We start from the raw sequence: 25,949 nt of genomic DNA, 5'->3' as shown, positions 1-25,949 counted from the left end.
AGTGGATTGGGTGGTCAGGATCGGTAACTTGGTTAAAAGTGTGTCCTCGTAGCACGAAAACACGGATCGCTGTTTGCAACATCTATCACTGGATTGTCTGGTCCAGGCTCGATTATTGACCGAGCGCCATGATATTGCTGCAATGTTGCTGAGTGCGGCGTTAAACAACAAACGAACTCATTTCTGGTGTCCTCCGCTGTGATTTTCTGGAATAGAGCTCTAAGCGGCGTAAAACCATACTCACTCCGTAAGATACTTTAGACAAGTATAGACATATTTGAATGTAGAGGAGAATTTGTATTTTACATCTGTGTATGTCTCTTGACAGCCCTGGACACGACGAACGCTATGGTCAAGAAGCAGGTGTTTGAGCTGCTGTCCGCTCTGTGTGTCTACTCCCCAGAAGGGTATCGCCTCGCCCTTGACGCGCTGGAGACATTCAAGGTAAGCCATTCGCCATTTAATCAAATCAGAATATGATCAATAATTGTTTTCCAAAATATTGCGTTTAAAGAAAGACAGCAAAAATTAGATGTTATTCTAAAGTTGTTGTATATTATTTCTTGGTTTTTGGATCGCCCTACCATAGTTTCACAACTGTTCACAATTTTTTAAACAGCCTTGAGTAAAATTAACATATTAATCTTTTTTTCTTCACATTAAGTATAGCAAATCATTGCAATAATGGCACAACCTTCAAGGTAGTTGATTCAAGTAACCATTTCCGGCCACATACCCGTGGAGATCCGGCTTCAGTCACCCGTGCTTGTCGTAAACGGCGACTAACGGGATCGGGTGGTCAGGCTCTCTGACTTGGTTGATGCATGTCATCGTATCCCAATTGCGTAGATCGATGCACGTGATTTCAATCACAGGATTATCTGATCCAGGCTCGATTACTAACAGACCGCCGTCATACAGCTGGAATATTGCTGAGTGAAACGTTAAACCACAAACAAAATGAACCCCACAGACAATGCCTTAAAAGTTTAAAAGAACGTTTTTTAAATAATATGTATATGATATTTCTGCCAACGACCCACTTGATGTTGGAGAATGTCCTTTAATAAACAAATCTGGAAAAGGCAGTATAATTTAAATGCTTAAAGTTTATGCAAAATATATGCAAGTTTGCACACAAAAATGCCATGATTGCAAATAGGTGCGTGTTTCTCCAGGTCAAATTAATACAATATACAGTAGTATGTTCATGGTGATCCTATTGTCATGATGCACACAGGGGCGGTCAGGTAGCCCAGTGGTTAAAGCCTTCGCTTGCACACCGAAAACCCGGGTTCGATTCCCGACATGGGTACAATGTGTGAAGCCCATTTCTGGTGTCCCCCGCCATGATATTGCTGGAACATTGCTAAAAACGGCGTAAACCATATTCACTTACTCATGGTGCATAAAACATCTTTTTCAGACGATGAAGAAACTTCGATACCGGTTCAGCCTGATCGTGAACGAGTTGAAGGGAGCGGAGTTGGTGCCGTACCGGACAACGTTGGTAGCGTTCATCAACTGTATCCTGGTGGCAACCGACGACCTGAGGGAGCGTACCATGATAAGGAGCGAGTTTACAGGTGGGTTTACGGGATGGAAGAAGTTACTACATGTATTTATTTTGTTGACAGAATATAATTTGGAACCACAACACATATTTTCCAGTACATGCAGCATATCCAGTGAATAATTATTTATTGTTCTGAAAAAGTGAGGATAATAATTGTTTCAGCGTTTTCTGGAACAAATTATTGTTTTTAAAATATCCTTAATTTGCGATTCATTAGCTGAGTAGAATGCGCGATGTATGAGATCTTTTGTGAAGATTCTGGGCCCGAGTGGGTTCGAATCCACAGTATCTCGTGTTTTAGACGACTGAAATGGAGATCGCCTGATTAGGCTTTTGTCCTTGCCTATTGCGAATGGGGTGTGTGTGTGTGTGTGTGTGTGTGTGTGGGGGGGGGGGGGGGGGGGGGGGGTAGGTGGTCCAGTCGTCTTGGAAAGTCTGCATACCTTGGGCACACCAGAACCCCATGATAGTGGTTCCAATCCCGGTGCGAGATCCGATTATGTTTCTAGGTTTGTCGGCACCACACCCTTGGTCCTGGGTTTTATCAAAATGGTAAACGTCTAAGACCTGCATCACTTCGGGATTTCCTCCCGCACGCCGTGTTTTAACTGAAATCCTGTTTTAGAGGGGCGTTAAACCCAACTCAGTTAGTCACTCAGTTAGTCAAGACGTGATAAGGTCGCCGTGATACATCAGGAACATTGCCGACAACAGCTTTAAACATTTTTTTAAAGAACCTTGAATATATAAATCGCTCGTTTTAGTGCGTTCAGTTCCAATATTTCTCAGAGGACACTAAAATAACGGCACCTACGCAGACATTCCAAAACGGTACATTTGTCTGCTGATTGAGAAGCATATACGAGCTAAAAATACCAAATCAATACATTGGACTGCATCCTCCCGTCAAAGTGGTATTTATATAACGGGGCGGTATATTCATCGCCTTCCCATCTTGACCAGGTCCAGACGATGTATTGAGTGGCCGGTGCCACACTGGGTCAGTGTCCTTGTGAAATATCATTATCAGGTATTGGCAGTAGAAATGGATCATAAAACGGTTTTATGGCCCGATTCCAAAATAGAGTACTAAATTTTGGTCTGAGCAATATCCGCCAAGAAAACGGTAAAGGAATAATAGGAATAAAGGGTCGATATTTCCCCCCTCCCCGTGTTTAAACTGACAATACACCTGTTGAATACCAGGAAATGAGTGTTAACTAGTAACCACGCGCATTGCAATACACACCTGTCACTCATGGCTATGCTCCGACAAGTAGGTACCTAATCAAGGCCAATTAATCACCGAGATGTAATACACACTTATCTGCAGTGCCATCAGTTTGTTTATAACAGCTCAGGGCAGATTTCATTCCATTCCATGACAGCCGTTGGGGAGAGTTGTGCTCTCAGTATGTTAACGAACATTGAAGTGTGTTAGATTTGGTATTTTTCTAGAAATATGAAGGTAATCAATCTCTCTACCATGAGCCCCCGACGCGGTAAGTCCATCTGATGTTTCTATTCTCGGCGTTAGGGAAAATGTATTTGAATCGTATTCTGCGTAAAAATTGCACGCACAGTCGTGGTTATTTAAGGTATTTGTTCATTTACATAATATCGACCAGTCCTTGATTTATCACCGCAATGCCGCGCGCCAGGCAGGATAACAACAAGTACTATCTTTTAACATCTGACATTAACTCACTCACTCAAATCGTCCATGTTACCGGAATAACAGACTCTGGCCTAGTGGATTAATTTTTTTTATTAACATCCCTTCCTTTCTTACTCGTCACTTGCTTGTAACATCACAACTGACCCCGTTCCCCTATTAAGGTAGGGGCGTGGTTGGATAGCCTAGTGGTTAAAGCGTTCGCTCGTCACGCGGAAGACCCGGTTTCGATTCTTCACATGGGTGCAATGTGTGAAGCCCATTTCTGGTGTTCCCCGCCGTGATATCACTGAAATATTGCTAAAAGCGGCGTAAATCCTCGCTCAAAATCTTCCATGTTTCCGGAATAACGGGTTCTGGCCTGGTGGATTTGAACTGACAGGGGCTCTGTTCAACAAAGCGATCATATCGCTGAGACGATCGTAGCTCCCTCACTGTACTGCTAAGATAGCTTTGTGGAACGGGTCCCAGGTGTTAATTAAGATTCTCAGCTGGCTCTAAATGTTGCCATGGAGAACGTTTCGAAATTAAGTGTTTATTAAGAAATGTATTCTGGGATAGCTACGTCACGTGCCACGTGGTATCTATTGGCGCCAAACTGCTGACAACCACAACCGAGATCACGAAATAATTCAGTTTCTACGTCTTTATGTATAAATGCCCACCATTGGAAAGCTAATTGAAGAATTAATTTAATTGACTGAGAGTACAGGCGTTTAAATTTGATTTAAAGAGTATTATATCACTAATACCAATGGTTGGAAAAGAATAAAACATTGACAAAAAACGAGGAAGGAGGAGAATTACACCTTTATATTATATTTTCGAATACAACAATTGTTGTTTTTTTACTTTTTCTCCTACTCTACACACGTTTATATTATCAGAATCATATCTTTCAGTTCTTGTCGTTGCTAGGCACGTATGTCGTTTACATGCCCTGTCAGGTGTCCGTCAAAATGTGGATATTAACAGCAGAACGGTTGTTAATTTGGATACGGCTCCAAATCGCAGGCCGTCAATTATTACACGCTATATCGGACTGATATTTCAAAATGCACGGGGGGCGATGGGGAAGCCTGGTGCTTAAAGCGTTCGCAAGCACGCCGAAAGTCCGGGTTTGATTCCCCATATGGGTACAATCTGTGAAGCCCATTCTGGTGCCCCCCGCCGTGTTATTGCTGGAATATTGCTAAAAGAGGCGTAAAATTATACTCACTCACTCATATTTCATTGTACAATAAATCGTATAAATCATTTTTGACACACCCATCAATGTTCACTGAATGTCCTGAAAATGTGTTGTGGGGCCAAAATAATTGTTAGGCACCATTTCAGTGTATTTGTTAAAAACTTTGTATACCTGGCAGTACAGGCTTAAAAAAACACTTTTCTGGTCCTTAAAAACAGTCTTAGCAGATCGATACCTCCCCTACCCCCGAGCACACCTTAATGCATACATTGGATACCCAATTTTCCGGAAATCCTGCCTTCCAAAAGACTACCATTGAGAATGTCTGCCGTATACAATGAAACCTCCTTATTCCGAACGGGGATATTTTCACTGAAATGGTCCGGAATAACACATTTTCGGATGAATGAATCACGGAGCAGAGTAATGTCTCTTTGTATTCTTGTAGCGTTCCATGCAGTGATCCTGCTGAAGATGGAGTTTCCTGATTAACAGGATCCGAAATAACGAGTTTCCACTGTAGGTTATACAAAGGGACATAGCCCCGCATCAACGATTGCTGTCTGGAAATTAGTTAATCCAATCGATATGTTTCAACAGAACGGATGTACAAGGTGTACGTACTTACACACATTACCGTCCATTCATTTCAAAGCATCGCCTTCTTAATTTTCTGAAATGTAATCTGTCTGAATCTTGTATTATGTACATCATTAATATATTTTACCAGGTCTCAACCTCCTCGACCTTGTCCACGCGATGCGCGACATCGATGACGATGACCTCAACATTCAGTGTGACGTCTTTGACGACGAGAAGCACGATGATGACGAGGAGCTTGCGGCCATGACGTCAGCAGCGCTTGACATCAGCAACCCAGAGGAGGTGTTCAAGGTCGTTCTTCAGAAGGTAAGTCAAAGTTTGCCAACGCAACACTACGATCACACTGATCAAGTCAATTTGAAATTCTATTCAATGTGACTTTCGAAACGTACGGAAGAACTCAGACACGAAAAGTAAGAAAAATCACTTTCAAAATGGTCAACAGGTCTCCAAGGAAGATTCCTGGGCAACCTTGAGCCTTGCCTGGCTGTTTTCCAGTCACGTAAACTGAGCTAACACCATTGACGTCGCTAATTCATTTGTGTCTGAGTCAACTCATCGGTCAGTGAAAGGCTCGGAAATACACCGCACCATCAGTGCCTTTGCTGAACTGTGTATGTGTGGGAAACATCCCCTATACTATGTGACACGGATCTTCAAGATAATGTCGTTAACGCACTTTGTGGTGAGATAATTATTCTTGTATTATTACATGAAAGTTGACCTATAGGAGATGGCCATATGTGATGTTTCGTGTGGTACCAATCCCTGCCTGTGGCAACTAATTTTCTATCTAGGATGTACGTCTCCATCACCCACTCCATCTATCCATCCACAAGTTCACTTGCTGTCTTTCTGTCCATCCTTCCTTACGTAGTGTAGCTGGGACTGACACATGCGACAGTTCATCGATCAGGGCATTCTTATGATAAATAGATAGCCGAGATTGAACAAGATGGACACACGTATCAGGCATCAGTCTTTCTATAAATCTTTCTGTGAGTGCGACTGGGAACAGAACCCAATGCCCGAGTGCGGGGCAAAATAGGTTTTAATGCTTGTCTCCCTTTGACGATTCCGGGGGGCACGAAATCAAACTCACTTTCTCACACTTTAAGCAAATGAATATGCTATACTTCTCTAGTCATTCTTACCTATGTGGATAAATTGATAATGTCCCGCCTCTACAATGCGATTATTTATACTCACTCCATCAATCACTGTCTCGCTTGATCGTTAGCACACTCACTCGCTCACGCTCCCCTGCTTGCTCACGTTCCAAATGGTGCCCCGTAAACCTCCATTCCATCTGCAACATCGCCATACATTTTACTCCGTCAAAAACCTCACAAGAGCGATCAACACAAACCTTTAAAACAATTCAACTTGATCACATGACACAGATGAGATGCTAGACTGACGTTAGGGCATTCAATATTTTGATACGACATTCCATCGAACGGTTACCACAACATTTGCAACTCGTAATCAAGATTTAGTTCCACTTGAGCCGTCTTCCCAAATTAATTGAAAAGCCGTTTTTGCCTTTCTATTTCATGATTGAAACGTATTTCTTCGGCTTACGACTGTAGCTCAAGCTGAGATGTGATTGGAAGTTATTGTTCGAGCGACGTGGGGGTTCTCTTTGGTGTGGACATTTTGGGGACATTCCCACTGAGATATGCTAGTGTGGCTATTGCTCGATGGCCGGTATAAGACAATGCTTAGTTTTCGTTGATAGAAAGGGAGCTTTTCTCCGACAGAGGTCTTGGCGTTTAAATTCAATAGTGGTAACTTTGAGAAAAGAAGCCGAAGTGATGGATTGTGTCAGCTTTGTAATAGATGGCGACTGTTGAGGCAATGCGGGTTTCAAATGGATATTGATGACGGATTCAGAAATACCGCTGGCGGCACCATCAATCAGAATTCTAAATCCCATTTCTCCGATTGTCAGCGAGTTTTTATCCTTTGAAATATGACTAATTGAAAATGATAATAATTCAATTAAAAAAATGAATTCAGTAAGCCTCAGTGAAAATTGACTGAATAGTAGTATTCAGTGTCCGTATTCTCAGTGTTCTTGTTCAACATGAATACATAGCGATTCATCCCCAGCAACCACAAGTCCGATTCATATTGACTTCGGGCACAGGTGGCCCAGTCGTCTAAGGTCCCTTAATCGTGCCAGAAACCTATGATCGTGGGTTCGAATCCCAGCTTCTCCCAGCTTGCGGTCGGGTAGCCTCGTGGTTAAGGCGTTCGATCGTCAAGTCGAAAACCCGGGTTCGATTCCCGCCATGGGTGCAATGTGTGAAAACAATATATAGCCCTAATAATGGGTCGGGGTCAAGAGGATGACCATGACATGCTGTTCTCTGACATGAATTTGACTGGTGTACTGTTCAAAGAGGCGTTGATACTCACTCACTCACTCCATGTATGAGTCTTGATAAGAAGCGTAAATTGTGTTCAAGTGAAGAAGGCAAGATGTTTGTGTAATTGGCAAGTCTGAATGTCCAGGGGCGGTCGGGGAGCCTCGTGGTTAAAGCGTTCGCTCGTCACGCCGAAGACCCGGGTTCGATTCCCGACATGGGTACAATGTGTGAAGCCCATTTGTGGTGTCCCTCGCCGTGATATTGCTGGAATATTGCTAAAAGCGGCGTAAAACCTCACTCACTCACCCAGTCAATCACTGAATGTCCATGGTTGTTATCTTCCAGGTGTACAACACGCCCCACGCCGACGTCTTCCTGTCTATCCTGCAGTCGCTGCTGCAGATCGACCCCGACACCCATATCAGGTAACAAACATCTCCGGTAACAAACATCTCAAGTAACAAACATCTCAGGTAACATAACTCAGGTAACAAACATCTCAAGTAACAAACATCTCAGGTAACACACATCTCAGGTAACAAACATCTCAGGTAACATAACTCAGGTAACACACATCTCAGGTAACAAACATCTCAGGTAACAAACATCTCAGGTAACACACATCTCAGGTAACAAACATCTCAGGTAACATAACTCAGGTAACACACATCTCAGGTTACAAACATCTCACATAGCATATGTCTCCGGTAGCATATATATCGGGTAACACATCTCAGGTAACATAACTCAGGTAACATAACTCAGGTAACACACATCTCAGGTAACAAACATCTCAGGTAACACACATCTCAGGTAACAAACATCTCACATAGCATATGTCACCGGAAGCACATATATCGGGTAACACATCTAAGGTAACATAACTCAGGTAACACACATCTCAGGTAACAAACATCTCACATAGCATATGTCTCCGGAAGCACATATATCGGGTAACACATCTCAGGTAACATAACTCAGGTAACACATAACTAAGGTAACACACATCTCAGGTAACAAACATCTCACATAGCATATGTCTCCGGTAGCACATATATCGGGTAACATATCTCAGGTAACCTACATCTAAGGTAACACATATCAGGTAACAAACGTCTTTGGTAGCATATTTCTCAGGTAACACATCTCTTAGGGAACACACATCTCTGGAAGCATATATCTCAGGAAACACACATCGCAAATACCTTTCTGTGAGATTACTGTTCATATGTTTCACGGATACAATTTGTGATGCACATCATTTATGTCTCCCGATATGGTTGTGGGATGTTGCTTAAATCACTCACGCTGATCAACTTTCATCTTCAGTGACAACCAGTGGAAGCTGATGGAGCTGGCGTCGCGCAAGATGGTGGTGCTGAAAGATACAGACGACGTCAGCAAGATGGTGACGGACAGGCTAATGTCCCCCCGGGCGTCGCCTCCGAGAGACGAGGTCAACCGTAAAGACATGGCAATACAGACTGATAAACTGCCAACTGGTAGTGGTGAAGTGACCGGAAGTCAGGGAGTTGTCTCCCCTTCGACAGGAGAGATTGTGTTAGTGAATGGCTTGGACCATCAGGAGACTGGACTCATTTTACCGCCATCAAAACCAACGGAAGCATGGAGTGAAGAGAGCCAAGTTGGCAGAGCCAGTGAAGTTTCATGCTCATTATCAAATAAAGTCTGTGATAGAGATTCTTCCAGTGATGGATTATCAAATGGTGCTACTAACTCCTCCACAAATGGTGCTATCCCTCCACCCCCACCCCCACCTCCACCACCACAAAGTGCTTCAGGGTCTTCTACACCGCTACAACCTGGAATCCCACCACCGCCACCCCCTCCTCCACCACCAAGCGGGATACCTCCTCCACCCCCTCCTCCGCCACCCCCAGGTGGAATCCCCCCACCTCCTCCTCCGCCACCCCCAAGTGGAATTCCTCCACCCCCACCTCCCCCACCACCACCAGGTGGCATTCCTCCACCCCCACCTCCCCCACCCCCACCCGGCAGCGGTATTCCACCCCCACCACCACCCCCACCCGGCAGCGGTATTCCTCCTCCACCTCCACCCCCACCCCCAGGAGGTGGACCACCTCCACCCCCGCCTCCACCAGGTGCTCCACCACCGCCCGGTGGAAACCGACCGCACCCTCTTCAATTCCGGAGTCCTGCCCCAAGTTTCCAAGGGATCACAACTCCAAAACCAAAACACAAAATGAAGACTTTTAACTGGTCGAAAGTGCCCCCGACGGCAATGAACAGTAAGTTCTGATTGCATAGTTACCCATTTGTGATTCCGATGTATAAAAGATTCATGACACCGTTAAAACAACTAAAATTAGGAAAGCATGGTCATAATTCGGTACCTGGAACGGTTGTGTGTGGTCCTACCCCGACGACGCCCCCAACGCTGCCAAACGATGTTGAATTATTGCTGACGGTGGGAAATAACATTTACTTACTTGTTGATTCTTCGCACAAACGGGGCGGTCGGGTAGCCTAGTGGTTAAAGCGTTCGATCGTCACGCCGAAGACCCGGGTTCCATTCCCGATATGGGTACAATGTGTACAGCCCATTTCAGGTGTCCCCCGCCGTGATATTGCTGGAATATTGCTAAAAGCCAGCGTAAAACCATACTCACTCACTCTTCGTACAAACTGCGCGAGTGGCAGGTGCTACCAGTACAGCAGAACATACTCTCCATTTTCTGGCGTTGACGTTTTTTTATTTAACGTAAACTATACATGTACACAGCTGTTTGCATAAATTTTTACGTACATATAACGAGGTGATGTGAAATGAGGTTTAACGACGCGTCCAAGATGACTGCACTTATATAGCGACGTGCATGCACGTGTATTTGTGTGTGTGGCTGCTTATACTGACTTATGCCGATTTATAGTGCTAGCTCACTGAGATACCATGCCGCAGTTTAACATGAATACCCCACTCAGACACAGTATACTGACTCCGAGCCGACCAGTCCTTGTTTTATCCCTTAATGCCGAGCGCCAGACAGGGTAACACCAAGTACCATCTTTTAACGTCTTTTGGTATGACGCGGTCGGGGATCGAACCCCGGACCTTCCGCTCTCCGTGTAGAAAGTTTGTTGTAAAGCAGGATTTAGAGAAACAATTGAACTGTTTCTCAAGCTGTTGATAGCTGCATTTTGATTTTACAAGCTACAGGAAATGAAAAAGCTCTGATTCTGAATTGTATTCTTCCTGTGAATCCAAATTTTATGTTCATATTTGAACTAATATGTTTTGCATTTGCACATTTCCAGGCGAGGACAACGTGTGGAAGGAGGTATTGACTATGTCCGACAAGGTGAAGGTCCAGTACGACACCATTGAACAACTCTTCTGTCAGAAGACGGTGGACAAGACTAAACCTGTAGAGCAAACCAAGGTCAAGGCCCCAACAGAGGTGAGGCAATGGGTATATAGATAGCTGCCCTCCATGTGTTGCAATAGGGGGCAGATAGCACCCACAGTGTCAAAGCCCAAACAGAGGTGACGCAATGGGTATATAGATAGCTGCACTCCATGTGTTGCAATAGCGGGTCAGGTAGCACCCACAGTGTCAAGGCCCAAACAGAGGTGAGGCAATGGGTATATAGATAGCTGCCCTCCATTTGTTGCAATAGCGGGTCAGGTAGCACCCCCAGTGTCAAAGCCCAAACAGAGGTGAGGCAATGGGTATATAGATAGCTGCCCTCCATTTGTTGCAATAGCGGGTCAGGTAGCACCCCCAGTGTCAAGGCCCAAACAGAGGTGAGGCAATGGGTATATAGATAGCTGCCCTCCATGTGTTGCAATAGGGGGCAGGTAGCACCCACAGTGTCAAAGCCCAAACAGAGGTGACGCAATGGGTATATAGATAGCTGCCCTCCATGTGTTGCAATAGCGGGTCAGGTAGTACCCATAGTAGTCTCGCTTACAGACCCCCGAGCATACAGTTAATAAAAACTTCACTCCCATTCCACTCTCCGTCACCTCTCAGCTCCATCAGCCTGTACTTAACCCATTCTCCGAAGATTGAGGTTCCTTAATCCTGGAGGGATCCCTTACAGAATTTATCAAATATTGTACTATACATTGGTATTAAAGGGTTATTCCATGGCATAATACGTCCCCTCATGAGGTTTGGGTGGTGGGGTAGTCTAGTGGTTAAAGCGTTCGCTCGTCACGCAGAAGACCCGGGTTCCATTCCCCACATGGGTAAAATGTGTGAAGCCCATTTGTGGTGTCCCCCCGCCGTGATGCTGCTGGAATAATGCTAAAAGCGGCGTAAAACCATACTCACTCGCTCACTCACTCCCCTCATGAGGTTTGGGTGGTTGCAATGTCTTGGCTCATTGGTAGTCATGGTACCCAGAGGGGACTGATGCTTTTGCTATCAACCACTGGCTTGCTTGTGACCACCTTTGCGGGCCACCGCGACAAAGTAGTAGGTGCAGTGTTTCTAACTGCACATAAAACAACATATATTCATTTATTCTATACTACTGAAAAGATGTTAAGGACCATCCGATGGTTTCATATCACTATAGTTATTCTGTTAAGAATAGAGTTGATCTGTTATGCTTAAATCTTTATGATTAGTATACGACGAGTTGTTTGTCGGCTGGGATCTAGGGGACGGTGTCATCGTTACCAACGGCGTTGGTCACCGGTTTTGGTAATATCAATATGCACCAAGCAATCTGTTAACTGGCCACTTCCGTCTGGCAGGTCAACCTTCTGGACATGAAGCGCAGCATGAACGTCAACATCTTCCTCAAGCAGTTCAAAGCCAAGAACGAGGAGGTCGTTCAGATGATTAAAGATGGTGATGATGCTGTCATTGGTGCGGAGAGACTTCGAGGACTACAGAAGAACATCCCGGAACCAGACGAGGTGCGTAGAATGGATACTAGGCTATGTTGTGTTGCATGTATCAAAACAATGACGTCTGAAAATCGCGCAGGCAAGTCCTGCACAAGTCCTGCAGACCAGGGAACCCCAGAACCCCGATTAGGGTCCTTAGTCTTTCTGCACCATCCTGGTCTAACCAAAGTGTTGACCGCCTCCGTGGTCTAATGGTAGAGCGTCCGCCCGGAGAGCAGAAGGCCTGGGGTTCGATCCCCGACCGCGTAATACCAAAAGACGTGTCTTTGTCATTGTCCAGCGGGCAATTCGACTATAAATCGTATATACCGAAATACCAAAAGACGTTAAAAGATGGTACTTGCTGTTATCCTGTCTGGGGCTCGGCATTAAGGGGCTAAAACAAGGACTGGTCGGCTCGGAGTCAGTATACTGTGTCTGAGTGGGGTATTCATGTTAAACTGCGGCATGGTATCTCAGCGAGCTAGCACTGTAAATCGGCATCAGTCCGGACTAGTACAAGCGGCCACACAAACACACACACGTGCATGCACGTCGCTATATAAGTGCAATAATCTTGGACGCGACGCTAAACCCCATTTGACCTTCACCTTCACCTCACCTCACCAAAGTGTTGAGGGTCCACAATCTGTCACTTCAGACATCCTTCCTTTCTAAGCTGACCCACCCTGGTGTGCCTGACATACCGGTGCTGTTCACAGCGGGTCAAACCCAACCCACTGGCTCCCACAGAACAATTTAGAAGTCAATGACCTGGAGTTGTAGACGCTTGGAATTATTCTAGGTAACCACATGTTTGAACATGGTGACGACAGATTTACAACATTACCAGAACATTCGAGAATCGCTGCACTTGTAAACATCAGATGTGTTTCGCAATTAACTTTTTAGTTTCAACAAAATCAGTAAGTACGTTATCGTGTCACTGGATTGTCTGGCCCATCACTTGATTGTCTGATCAAGACTCGACTGTTTACAGGCCTCGTCGTTGGGCAGGAGTATTGATGTGCATCGTCATGGAACAAACACACGCTTGGTATACCTTTTTATGCGTAATGTGTGAGTGCCAGATGTCACCAGTAGGACAGAACATATTTACTATTTACACGAACACCTGGTGTTATCACTGCTTTTCAGTGATCCATTTATATAATGTTCACTCCCATTTTGCCATTTACGCCCAATGGAATCTGTTTCGGCAGATAATCGAATTATTCTCTGGCGTTGACGTTTTATAATCAGAACCTATATTTGACACAGCCTGTATTACGTTCTTACGTTGTCAGATCGCAACCATCAAGGCGTATGACGGGGACAAGACGAAGCTCGGGAACGCTGAGAAGTTCTACCTGCTGCTGTCCGATCTGTCTGGCTACAAGGTCAGGGTCGAAGGCATGCTCCTGAAGGACGAATTCCGAACCATCATGGAGACACTCGTCCCCAACGTCAAAGTCATCATCGATGCTGGCAAGATGGTCATGGATAACGAGTCGCTCAAAGCCTTCTTGAGATACGTCCTACATACGGGCAACTTCATGAACTCGGTGAGTCAGAGTAGCTTCAGACTTTCAGATGTGTGCGAACCCGGTCGTCTAAGACGCCTCTAGTTGATGTGCTGAATTGTGTGTCATGATAGTGCGGCAATATTTCTATAAACGTTTTTTGTGTGTATGTGCATGTATTGATTTTTCTTCGTTTAGCGTATTATTGTAATTTAGAGCATATTTATAGCAACATTTAAATAAATATAAATCTGGCATAGGGCTAGGTCATATATTTTAAAAATGTAATTCTGCGGTAAGCTACAATTTACTGGCTGTCCTTTGTCAGCAGGGTTCTAAATGATATAAGGGCGGTCGGGTAGCCTAGTGGTTAATGCGTTCGCTCGTCACGCCGAAGACCCGGGTTCGAATCCCGACATGGGTACAATGTGTGAAGCCCATTTCTGGTGTCCCCCGCCGTGATATTGCTGGAATATTGCTAAAAGCGGCGTAAAACCATACTCACTCAATGACATTTAGTTACCATGCCGTTATTTCACCGGACATTAGTTTTTGTTACTTGTCGAACAAATGATGTAAAAATCCTTACCATCCGGTACAACCCGCTAATGGCACGTGTATCACATGTCCCTGATTCAGGGTGGGTATGTGGGTAACGTATTTTATGTCCCTGATTCAGGGTGGGTATGCGGATAACGTGTTTTATGTCCCTGATTCAGGGTGGGTATGCGGGTAACGTGTTTTATGTCCCTGATTCAGGGTGGGTATGCGGGTAACGTGTTTTATGTCCCTGATTCAGGGCGGGTATGCGGATAACGTGTTTAATGTCCCTGATTCAGGGTGGGTATGCGGGTAACGTGTTTTATGTCTCTGATTCAGGGTGGGTATGTGGGTAACGTGTTTTATGTCCGTGTTTCAGGGCGGGTATGCGGGTAACGCCCTTGGTTTCAAGGTCGCCTCCCTGTCCAAGCTGATGGACACGCGAGCCAACAAGCCACGGGTGACGCTGCTGCACTTCCTGGTGGGGGAGGCGGAGAAGGAGAGTGGGGAGATCCTGGACTTCGCACAGGTCCTTCTACCCACGCTGACGGCTGCCAGCAGGTGTGTACCCCTATTGAAAAAAGAACTTGTTATGTATGCAGGGATACACAGTACCAGTCTTACAGATGCCACCTCCTTTCAAAGTTCAATTCAATCTGTCCTGATTTTAACGATTTAGTGATAACCAGAAGCTAGGTTTTATACTCTCCAGCCCAGAAATGATTTTTACATCTGCCAAAACCTGCAACAGAATTTTTTTAGAACGAACACGGGCTTTATACAAATAATTTTTACGATGAGTTTTATTACGGTTTTTATAGGATCTATTTTATGTATTTATATGTCATACGCTTTTACCCAATAATTTTAGTCTCTCATAACTCTGCTTAGAGTGACTCGTGTTACACCTTCATATTGTTATACCTTGTAAATATTTTAGTATTTGTAGCAAACGAGGTGAGACTTTAATAAATTATCTGTCTGTATGTATGTGTGGCACGAGGTTGCATTGGCCAGTTTAGATTTATTTTATATGAATTTGAATATTTGAATATTTATATTTGAATCAAGTTGGGGACAAGTGATAATTGTACAAATAAAGTTAACTACGGCCTTGCACTGGCTCACAGTAGAGTGGATCTTTATGCTTTCGACATTGCGTAGTCTCCATTCAGAATGTTTGGATGGCGTGTAAATTGATTAATTGACTTCCTTTGATTTTATATTCATTCTTGCTTCTGAAATGTCACCCGGGTGCCCTTGGTACTAGGAACTGTGTGTCACGCGGTCAATATCACCGTTATTTTTAATTTGACCAGGGCTGTAGGGTAGCCTTGTTGGTAAAGCGTTCGCTCGTCACGCCGAAGGCCTATGTTCGATTCCACACATAGGTTCAATGTGTGAAGCCCATTTCTGGTTCCCCCGCCGTGATATTGCTGGAATATTGCTAAAAGCGGCGTAAAACTATACTCACTCACGCCTAATCCTGTATTTATCAACTCATGAATTAATGTATGAATATGACAATGCACTAATCCTGACACGGCAGTCAATAATATCCCAAAACGGCCGTACTATAACTGTCCCTTTGGTTAAGACAGTCCAGTAGTGACACCAAACACCCATCACCCAGTCCTGTAGTTGCCATGGAAACCTCCACTGTTGTTTCTGTTACAGATTGACGGTGGACAATCTCAAGTCCGAACTTGGTCAGCTGAAGACAAGCGTGAAGAAGCTTCAGACTCAAGTAGACAAGTCTGGAGACGACATCAAAAACCAGTTCCAGAAGTTCTTGCAGGTAGGCCCATACCTCTGACATGAGGGGGTAACTGACACCCTACTTTCCCTGTTTTAATGTCCGGAATGCCTTTCACAAGTCCATCAGTGTACCTGTTTAATGGGGGCACGGGTGGCCCAGTCGTCTAAGGCGCCGCGATTCACTGTGCAGAGTTGCGTCCCTTGGGCACGCCAGAAACCTAGGATTGTGGGTTCGAATCCCGGTTCGCCCCGATTATGTTTCTAGGTTTGTCAGCACCATACCCGTGCTCGTGGGTTTCACCAAAGTGGTAAACGCCTGAGACCTGCATCACTTCTGGCTTTCCTTCTACATTAAGCAGACACGCCGTGATATAACTGGAATACTGTTAAAAGCGGCGTTAAACCCAACTCACTCACTCACTCACCTGCTTAATACTTACAAAGTGTTAGTAAGCGTGGATGTGCTACACTCACTTCATACTCCCCCCTCCGACCATGGTTGGTTTATCGGGTCGTCAGATAGTGAGGTAGTCTGTCTCCCTGACCCCAAGAGAATAAATTGAATAAATAAACTCAAGTCTAAAATGATTTGGCAAGTCTAGATTGCCTCAGCTGCAGGAATTAAGGATTGTTCTGGGCTCCAAGAGAATAAACTGAAAAAGTAGTCCAACTCAAGTCTAGAATGATTTGGCAAGTCTAGATTGCCTCAGCTTCGGGAATAAAGGATTGTTCTGGGCTCCAAGAGAATAAATTGAAAAAGTAGTCCAACTCAAGTCTAGAATGATTTGGCAAGTCTAGATTGCCTCAGCTTCGGGAATAAAGGATTGTTCTGGGCTCCAAGAGAATACATTGAAAAAGTAGTCCAACTCAAGTCTAGAATGATTTGGCAAGTCTAGATTGCCTCAGCTTCGGGAATTAAGGATTGTTCTGGGCTCCATTTGAATTATATTTTGTTTATTTTGTAGATATATAATTTTAAATCAGATTATTTTATTTCTGGAACTAAATGTTAGTCAAGTAGGGAGGGATCTATCGGAGTAAAATATTTCAAATGATTATCATGGTTTGAAACCCACGACGAGGTGAAGGTATCAATACTTCCTTGAACTCATAGAACGGAAACATCCCATTGAAGACTTTGGTCAAACATGATGTCGTGTTCTTACAAAAACTCCTCATTGTTCGTTTCTAAAACCACCTGGCGTACCATGGCACATCAAAGCGAAATTCGTCTGGAGCACAGCATTATTGTCAACTTACATTGCAAAACCCTTCTTATCTGTATGGTTGTATTGATTCGCGAATTTTCGGCCTTCTAAAACAACATTCGTTTCACATAAAATACCGATTTACTGTGGAAATGTTAGTCGGTAGTGCCATCCATTTGGATTACAAACGCTCTTTTTGTCAAAACCAACAGGATCGATATCAATTCTTTCTCGTCTTTCTTAAAAATATTGCCGATTGGGGAAAAACGGATGAACTGGAATGCAAATAAAAATGTTTAGGAGTGAGCACAAATGATTGATGGCGATTTCCCCTTTAATTTTGGTCCTCTTTAAGTGTCATGTTGAGTGACATATGATGTCCGATGCAAGTCCCTACTTTGACCTGTACCATATGCTCTCGTGTATATTTCTGGTGAACAGTTGACTTGCCTTTGCATGTGTGACGGGTGACACGGGTGGGGGAGGTACGTTCACCTTTTCGCGAACACCTGGTATCATCACTATTTGAAGGTGATTCATAAACACATGGTAGTCATGATGCAGTCGTAGTCGTACAATGGACTCTGATTTCACTGAGATTTCCTCAGTAGACGATTATGGATTTTTGTGTGGCCTTTTTTAATTGAAATTGGAGGAAAATTATTATTTCACATTTGCTTAATTTTGGGTAAAAAAGTAATATTTAGTAAACTAAGTAATAAAACTATCCCTCAAAGGTTGATGTGAGGTAACGCTTTCGTCAGCGCCATTACAGGACAGCCTGGGGCATGGAAACAATGTAGAAACGCATATGTTTCTAGATTCCACATTTTACCGACATTAAACATACACACTTACTATTTTACAGTCAGCCAGTGATGACATTAAAGCGGTTGATGATAAGTTTGAGGAAGTGGATGAACTCGCGAAGAAGATGGCACATCACTTCTGTGAGAATGAGAACAGTTTCAAAATGGAGGAGTGCCTCACGACCTTCAAGACTTTCTGTGAGAAGGTCAATCAGTGTCAAAAGGTAGGTCGACCGTTTCCAGAACCATTGCCCCATGCACAGGGGACGTCCGGCGCAGATGTGATCATTAGTGTTCAAAGAAATCTAGATCACTTGTTCATATTCTTTATCAATGCTGGCTACGGTCACAAATACTCACAATTTGACTGTAGTGACTCCGGCCTACAAATACTCACAATTTGACTGTAGTGACTCCGGCCTACAGATACTCACAATTTGACTGTAGTGACTCCGGCCTACAAATACTCACAATTTGACTGTAGTGACTCCGGCCTACAGATACTCACAATTTGACTGTAGTGACTCCGGCCTACAGATACTCACAATATGACTGTAGTGACTCCGGCCTACAGATACTCACAATTTGACTGTAGTGACACCGGCCTACAAATACTCACAATATGACTGTAGTGACTCCGGCCTACAAATACTCACAATTTGACTGTAGTGACTCCGGCCTACAAATACTCACAATTTGACTGTAGTGACTCCGGCCTACAAATACTCACAATTTGACTGTAGTGACTCCGGCCTACAAATACTCACAATTTGACTGTAGTGACTCCGGCCTACAGATACTCACAATATGACATGGGCCTAATATATGCAAATGAATTATACGGAGCCAACAACAACAAAAAAGAATTTCACTTCCTGCTTTTAAAGAAAACTCTTGCCAATTCTGAATTCAGGAAAACATTCAACGGCGGGTTCAAGAGGAAAAGGCGGAGAGACGGAAAAAGGAACAAGAAGCAATGAAGGCGAAACATGGGAGTAAGTGACTCGCCATTATTCCTATATACAGATGGCTGTAGGCCTCGGGCAGGGGCAGGAGGGTAGCCTAGTTGTTAAAGCGTTTGCTCATCACGCCGAATACCCTGGTACAATGTGTTAAGGTAATTTCGGGTGTCCCCCACCGTGATATTCCTGGACTACTGCTAAAAGCAACGTAAAACCAAACTCACTTGCCCTAGAGCGTGAACCGAACGTAGGGTATCAACTTTGGCTCAAAGACACCCTTGGTGAATCCGGGGCAGCCTAAGTCGATCGGGTGGTCAGACCCCGTGACGTGATTGACAGTTCATTTTTGTATTTCTGTGGCGACTTGGCGTTTCTTACAGTATTGGGGACAACTGGGAATAAATCATGGGAGTTTCTAGGGTCTCGGCCCTGCCCGCCACTCAAACACAGCTCACATGTGTCCCCTGAGGCAAGAGACAATGTTCCAAATTTGCTTCTGTTCGCCCAGCAGTGAATGGGTACCCGGTAGGATAAGATGTCAATGTGACTATAAACCTTCTAGAACCTCACAAGGCCGTATGATCCCCAGGGAGCTGAGAATGATATTCTTGTGCACACTGTGCAAAGACCGGGGTAGTAATGATGTTGCCCCGTGAATTGGTGAGGGGAATCTCATAAATGGACTTATTATTAAATTTATTTCTGTAGAAAACAACTATTCATTACACACCAGGGACACTACCCGTGCAAATGCCCGTTATGAACAATAAATATGTTAACGAGATGTGTCTCGAGAAAGTACGACCTTGAAAATTGCGAAATCTCTCATAACTCTTATTTTTGTAGGGGCATTATATTACTTTTCTAAACCTGGACCATTATTCTGCAATATCAGCAATTCGAACTTCAGACGGCAGTGTTTTTGATGAATGCAGATGAAAAATAATTAAGGTTGAAATAACATACGTATTTCCAGTGTTATATATGATATGATATATCATAATTCTGATTGTAGTTCGAACTTGTTGTAATGTTACCCTCGAAACAAACAGAACATGATATGTATCAACGCCAAATTAAATTGTCGATGAATATGAAGAAGAATATATGTGTATGAGCGTGACAGGCTGTTAGAATGTTATTCCGTATTATAGCAAGGTCGGCTATTTTGGAGTATCATTAAACAGAAACAATACGTATCGCCCTCGGCGAATTATATGACGTATATGACAGACTATCGACATCACACAAGCCTGTTGCTACTCCCAGTTTGCGCTATTTGTAGCAAAGTTAATTAAAGTAAAGATAACAAGCACTAACATAGAAAGAGAAGTGACGAACATAAACGAGCCATTACCGAAAATAGTTGTACTTTTAGCTTCATATTATTTATAAAGGTTCTTTGAAGTGGACGGTTCGCCCCGATTATGTTTCTAGGTTTGTCAGCACCATACCCGTGCTCGTGGGTTTCATCGAAGTGGTAAACATCTGAGACCTGCATCACTTTGGGCTTTCCTCCCACATTAAGCTGACACGCCGTGATATAACTGGAATACAGTTAAAAGCGGCGTTAAACCCAACTCATTCACCCACTCACTCACTCTTTGAAGTGGATCTGATGTGATAAGATTATGTTGTCCGCTTCCCGTAGATCGGTATATAGTCACAATATGGCTGACATTATGCTGATGTGACTTTACATTCTAACTTACTCTCTCCATATGGGGTGAGGTGAAATGGGGCTACGTCGCGTTCAGGATTATTGCACGTGTGTGTGACTGCTTGTACTTGGTCTGACTATAGTTGACTTTATAGTGCTAGGCCACTGAGATACCATGCCGCAGTTTAACATGAATGCTCCACTCAGACACAGTATACTGACTCCGAGCCGACCAGTCCTTGTTTTAGACCCTTAATGCCGAGCACTTGGCTGGTTAACAAATTTTCTTTTGACGTATTTTGGTATGACGCGGCCGTGGTTCAAACCCCTGAGCTTCCGCTCTCTGGGCGGACACTCTACCACTAGACCACGAATGCGGTCACTTACTGGGCGTGGTTAAGCCATACTCACTTACTCATACTGGTCCGGAATGTGTCCACAGTTCCACTGAGTTAGCAAAATTCGTAACTGACAACACAAGCGAACTGAGTTACTTCCCTTTACCCAATGCATTCGGATAAACATCGATTCATTTAATTCGTGATATTTATTCGTGATATGCAAGTTGCCTTGGCTACATGATAAATAATAAATTATTACCAATCAGAAGCTAGTATTTGGATGTAAGGTGAGATGGTGGTGAGGTGAGTGGTGTCGGTTATACTTTGCTTTTAGGAATATTCCAGCAGGCGACACCAGAACACTGCACCTGTGTACACAAATTGAACCCGGGCGTGAAGAGCGAACGCTTTAACCACTAAGCTAACCCCACTTCCCCTTATAAGGCCAGGCTTTTTTCCCTTTTTCAAGTTTACGGATTTTGATAAGGAAAGATAGTATCTGAAGGTCGGAAATAAGTATGAAATAAAATGCAATATACAGGAAGTTTTGTTTCTTCTTGAAATTTTATTTGGATTGGAAAATGGTAAAATAAATCTTGGTTGGTTGGTTGGTTGTTTTACGCCGCACTCAGCAATGTTTCAGCTATAGGTCTGTAAATAATCGAGTCTGGAACAGACAATCCAGTGATTGATATCATGAGCATTGATCCACGCAAGTGGGATCGATGAGTTGCTTAAATAAATCTTGGCCTTGTTTGGGTTCTTATGAATATTATGAATGTAAAATCTGACGATTATCGTATAAGAACCCCTTGGGATATTTTTATTGTGAAAGCGATCTTTACCTCAGCGATATAAATAAAAAAAGACGTTCTGATTTATGTTTTCGGAATTTTCGATTTTAAGGTCGAATGTGTGAAGCCCATTTCTGGTGTCTCCCGCTGTGATATTGCTGGAATATTGCTAAAAGCAACGTAAAAGCAAACTCACTCACTCACTTAAGGTCGGAGGAGCCGTTAACCAAGAAAACCAAATGTAAGGCCTAACGAATAGATGCTAATAAATGCGTTGTGTAAAGTCAAGTGTACTTTCTATTTACAGACAAACCAATCAAGCCGCCACAAGAAGATGACGGCTGTATCATCGACCGCCTCCTCAGGGACATCAAGAAAGGCTACTCTCTCAGGAAAGCCCCTGCAAAGCCCAGACCAGGCCAGGCTTCGTTTGGCAAGGTCATGGCCGAAGAGACGGCCGCTAAAGCTAACGGAGACGTGGCTTCTGAACCTTCCAAGACAGAGTCAGTTTGCTGAGGTGGACATTTGATGTGTTGAAAGTGAATGTGTTCGTAATTTCAAGGGCTGAAGCGATGTCTTCGGACTATGTTGCCCATTTCAAGTCACTACAGTAACTTAGCAGTATCGTCATGTCATGATTTCCGAGGTGTTTCATGTTAAGGTGAAATGTTCGGATTGACATGGCGAAAACCCGATTGGATCCGAAAACTCTCGAATCTCTCCAGGCATCAAGAAAGGACATTCGGCTTGTCTCGGAATGACAACTATTGGTCACGATTGGATCCAACAGTTACACAATTTCGTGATCTCAGTTACCTGTTGTTTGTTGAGGACATTGATGTCGATGAATGTAGATATACCAGTCGAAATCTGTTGTGTTGGCATTTTGAAACTGATTTTTAAAAATCATTACCTTAAAAATCGACGCAAAAAGACAAGTTTCTTCAAGCACTTCTCTGACGACCACGCCAGCGTGTAATACAATCAGCACGTTTAAAAAACATTTTTATACCCTTGATTTATTCCAATATTTAGAACGCTTATAAATAATAGACTTGCAATAATTTGATCATTACGCTTATCAAATCAGTTAGTAAGCAATATAGCGTGCAAGTAGACATACAGTGTGTGATCATGCCCTTACGACATAAGGGAGATAACTGTGTCTTCCTTTACCGTTGTAAATTGTCCTTATTTTGTTTTACACTGTTAGATTATGCCAGAACTGTCGGATAGGTATCTTTCAGTAACATCTAAAAGTTTATTTTAAACTTTTAAGCCACACATTATCACCATCGCATATGTTTCATTAGACGTTTATGATATGCAATAGACATATACTGAAACACTTTGAAAACGCATATTCGATTTTTTTGTAATATTTGGCAAAATGGCCACAAAAATCAAAGTTCTGGATATATATAATCTTGAAATAATCCAACACAACAATCTTGTCCTATGCGTTCGAATCTTATTCGATGTGTTGGAGATGGGCTTGAGCACAAAAACACATCTGATCTGATTTCAAGTTAAGGTTGGTATCCGTTTTGAAAATGTTTCAGTATAATATTAAACATGCTTCCAAGTGAAATGTTGATCAACAAACATTAGGATTATGTAGTACATATAGTGCTTGTTTTCAAATTACATTCTTAAACCACCATCTTAGCATAATTCCTTCGACTCGTAGAGTTTAAACAACTGTACATTGATGTATATAATCTATATTATTGTACATATTTATTAATTTTGTATATTTGCCAATCTTTCCATTTACTACACTACAATAACGCATTTACAATTAGAATTGAGAGTCCATGTTTTGAAAGCTCGAACCCATTAATCCTCGTCTCCCGCACCCGGGGTACATATCACAGTCTGTGTAAAATGAACCCTGATCGCCGAGGATGGAATAAAAGTCAGGGATGAGTATCTTGTGATCACTTGCAATGTAGTTATTATGTTGTATATGTAGTGAAGAGGCGTTAATCCTAATGTCTACGTTCCAAGGATAATCCTGATGTCTACGTTTCAATGTTAATCCTGACGTCCACGTCCCAAGGTTAATCGTTCGCATTAACGAAAATGGAAATGTTCGTCAATAAGGGTTTCTTCACTAACGGCGTTTCACACTACAGTGATCACAATATGTCTTTACTGGTGAGACATCATGTGCTTTACTACGGGGGCGGTCGGGTACCCTAGTGGTTAAAGCGTTCGCTCGTCACGCCTAAGACCCGGGTTCGATTCCCGACATGGGTACAATGTGTGAAGCCCATTTCTGGTGTCCCCCGTCGTGATATTGCTGGAATATTGCTAAAAGCGGTGTAAAACCATACTCACTCACTCTTTACTACGGTAACGCGACTATTTGTAATCAATATCCTATCAAAGGGTTTCACCCAATAGTAGTGTACGCGTACATCCACTGAGGTAAAGCTTGTCTCGTGTCTAGATTGCTATTTTCAGCTCATTTGAGAATTCCTGATAGTGCGGAAACACCATATTCTGGACGGTTATTTTTTAAGTAGATGCATACACCTGGAGAATAGTTTTGTTTATTTTCAAATCTCCCGATGAATGTATCATTTGCAAATACACGACACTGATTTCTTTTCAATAAATGTCCGAGATGACATGGTATCAGCTGAAACGTGAGCACAAAAACATTGAATGTCTCACCCTATGGTCTCAAGTAGTGAGACATGTCACAGGACGCAATATAACAGAGGAGGCAAAGAGTAGTGGAGTAAATATTGCCATGGAACAGTTAAAAAACATGTTATTTCATAATAGCTTCTGGTATCTTTAGGGGCGGTCGGGTAGCCTGGTGGTTAAAGCGTTCGCTCGTCACACCGAAGACCCGGGTTCGATTCCCGACATGAGTACAATGTGTGAAGCCCATTTCTGGTTACCCCGCCGTGATAAAAGCGGCGTCAAACCAAACTCACTCACTCTGGTTTCTGTATTTCAACATGAGTATTTCACTTTGTAAAGGCTTTTTTCTATTTTCGTAAGAAAATAATTAAGGCAAACGATTTTTAAAATTGCTGTTTCATAAGTATATGGAAAGTGGTGCATAATTATTCTCCAGGTGTGTGTGATGCAAGGGCCATTACAATTTACCCTAGGTTTCTTCATCCACAATGTGCTTAACTCCGACGGGTGCCGTTTGAGTGATCGGAACTGTTGAGGGTCCCGTTCCACAAATTAGTCGTAGCGCTAACTTGCACACATACTTCAACATTGATTTGCGACAGTCGTAACGCTAAGGCTGTAACTCGCACACATACTTCAACATTGATTTGCGACAGTCGTAACGCTAAGGCTGTAACTCGCACACATACTTCAACATTGAATTGCGACAGTCTTAGCGCTAAGGCCGTAACTCGCACACATACTTCAACATTGAACTGCGACAGTCGTAACGCTAAGGCTGTAACTCGCACACATACTTCAACATTGATTGACGAGATTGGTAGAGCTAAGGCCGTAACTCGCACACATACTTCAACATTGAATTGCGACAGTCGTAGCGCTAAGGCCGTAACTCGCACACATACTTCAACATTGATTGACGACAGTCGTAGCGCTAAGGTCGTAACTCGCACACATACTTCAACATTGATTGACGACAGTCGTAGCGCTAAGGCCGTAACTCGCACACATACTTCAACATTGAATTGCGACAGTCGTAGCGCTAAGGCCGTAACTCGCACACATACTTCAACATTGATTGACGACAGTCGTAGCGCTAAGGTCGTAACTCGCACACATACTTCAACATTGAATGACGACAGTCGTAGCGCTAAGGCCGTAACTCGCACACATACTTCAACAATGATTGACGACAGTCGTAGCGCTAAGGCCGTAACTCGCACACATACTTCAACATTGATTGACGACAGTCGTAGCGCTAAGGTCGTAACTCGCACACATACTTCAACATTGATTGACGACAGTCGTAGCGCTAAGGCCGTAACTCGCACACATACTTCAACATTGATTGACGACAGTCGTAGCGCTAAGGTCGTAACTCGCACACATACTT

General features: G+C 43.5%; 1 protein-coding gene across 6 annotated transcripts in view; it reads left to right on the top strand.

The window, feature by feature from the left end:
- Positions 1-25,949, top strand: part of LOC139449351 (inverted formin-2-like) — a 134,554-nt gene extending 108,605 nt beyond the window's left edge. For all 6 annotated transcript variants that reach the window (XM_071230677.1, XM_071230676.1, XM_071230680.1 and 3 more), the window contains exons 3-15: positions 329-444; positions 1,427-1,586; positions 5,174-5,352; positions 7,767-7,846; positions 8,751-9,691; positions 10,719-10,861; positions 12,169-12,333; positions 13,611-13,868; positions 14,746-14,927; positions 16,044-16,164; positions 18,201-18,365; positions 19,055-19,136; positions 22,206-25,949. In XM_071230677.1, the coding sequence (XP_071086778.1) occupies positions 329-444; positions 1,427-1,586; positions 5,174-5,352; positions 7,767-7,846; positions 8,751-9,691; positions 10,719-10,861; positions 12,169-12,333; positions 13,611-13,868; positions 14,746-14,927; positions 16,044-16,164; positions 18,201-18,365; positions 19,055-19,136; positions 22,206-22,414 (2,801 nt within the window). In that variant the 3' untranslated portion in view covers positions 22,415-25,949. The remainder of the gene's footprint in view (positions 1-328; positions 445-1,426; positions 1,587-5,173; positions 5,353-7,766; positions 7,847-8,750; positions 9,692-10,718; positions 10,862-12,168; positions 12,334-13,610; positions 13,869-14,745; positions 14,928-16,043; positions 16,165-18,200; positions 18,366-19,054; positions 19,137-22,205) is intronic.

This window comes from Haliotis cracherodii, unplaced genomic scaffold, assembly GCF_022045235.1.
Source record: "Haliotis cracherodii isolate W230 unplaced genomic scaffold, xgHalCrac1.p SCAF_8, whole genome shotgun sequence".
NCBI lineage: Eukaryota > Metazoa > Mollusca > Gastropoda > Lepetellida > Haliotidae > Haliotis > Haliotis cracherodii.
This window is presented reverse-complemented; position numbering and strand designations above follow the sequence as displayed.